This window comes from Calidris pugnax, unplaced genomic scaffold (assembly GCF_001431845.1).
Source record: "Calidris pugnax isolate Ruff unplaced genomic scaffold, ASM143184v1 scaffold386, whole genome shotgun sequence".
In the NCBI taxonomy this organism is placed as follows: domain Eukaryota; kingdom Metazoa; phylum Chordata; class Aves; order Charadriiformes; family Scolopacidae; genus Calidris; species Calidris pugnax.
The window spans coordinates 4,288-5,617 of NW_015091163.1; the positions used below are offsets into that span (position 1 = coordinate 4,288).

The following is a 1,330-nucleotide window of genomic DNA, read 5'->3' on the forward strand; positions in this document are numbered from 1 at the left end:
GGACTCACCCTCACTTCCTTGTAGAGGCGCAGGCAGGAGTGGCTGAGGATGAAGTACCGGTCGTGGAAGCCGGTGCTCAGGCCCAGCCCCAGCAGGTTCCTCTCCTCCCGGAACTTCATCATGCCGTGCTTGCAGTCGCCCACTCTGCTGGCTGGGGGCACCCGCCCCCCACGGGGAGTCAGCCCCACATCCCCCCCCAACCCAACCCCCAACCCAACCCGGGAAGGGGGTGGGGGCAGCCGGACCCAGTCCCAGGGGGAAGTCCCATCTCCATTCCTTCCCCATCCTCATCTCATCCCATCTCCATCTCCATCTCGTGCCATCCCCATCCCATATCTATCCCCATCCCAACTCCATCCCATCTCCATCCCATCCCCATCATCCCCATCCCCATCATCTCCATCCCATCTCATCTCCATCCCCATCTAATCTCATCCCATCCCCATCCCATCTCCATCCCCATCTTCATTCCCATCCCCATCTCCATCCCATCCCATCCCTTCCCATCCCATCCCATCTCCATTCTCATCTCCATCCCCATCTAATCTCATCTCCATCCCCATCTAATCTCATCCCATCCCCATCTCTATCCCCATCCCCATCCCAACTCCATCCCCATCCCATCTCCATCTCCATCCCATCCCCATCTCCATCCCATCTCATCTCCATCCCCATCCCATCCCATCCCCATCCCATCCCATCCTCATCTCCATCTCCATTCCCATCCCATCTCCATCCCCATCCCCATCTCCCTTCCCCTCTCTAATCCCATCCTCATCTCCATTTCCACCTCCATTTCCACCTCCATCCTCATCTCCATCCCATCCCCTTCCATCTCCATCGTATCACCATCTCCATCCCCATCTCCATCCCATCTCCATCCCCATCCCATCTCCATCCCCATCCCATCTCATCTCCATCCCCATCCCATCTCCATCCCCATCCCATCCCCACCCCATCCCATCCCCATCTTCGTTCCCATCTCCATCTCCATCTCCATCTCCATCTTCATTCCCATCCCCATCCCCATCTCATCCCATCCCCATCCCATCTCATCTCCATCCCATCCCATCCCCATCCCATCCCATTCTCATCCTTTCCCATCCCCATCCCATCCCCACCTCTATCCCCATCCCATCCCCACCTCTATCCCATCCTCATCCTTTCCCATCCCCATCCCATCCCCACCAAACCCCACCCTGGTGGGATGGACCCGCGTGCCAGAGGGGACATTGCCACTGCCCCATAGCTCATCCCCAGCCCGGAGCAGGCTCTGCTCCCTCCCTCCCGCCGCAGCCTTTCCATTATTCATGCGCCTCCGCGCTTCCCC

General features: G+C 58.9%; 1 protein-coding gene across 1 annotated transcript in view; it reads right to left on the reverse strand.

Moving 5' to 3' along the window:
- Positions 1-8: 8 nt before the first annotated feature.
- ARAP1 (ArfGAP with RhoGAP domain, ankyrin repeat and PH domain 1) overlaps positions 9-1,330 on the reverse strand; it is a gene marked incomplete at its 3' end in the record, with an annotated part of 27,160 nt that continues 25,838 nt past the window's right edge. Inside the window, exon 14 of the mRNA XM_014959328.1 lies at positions 9-151. Coding sequence (XP_014814814.1) covers positions 9-151 — 143 coding nt within the window. The remainder of the gene's footprint in view (positions 152-1,330) is intronic.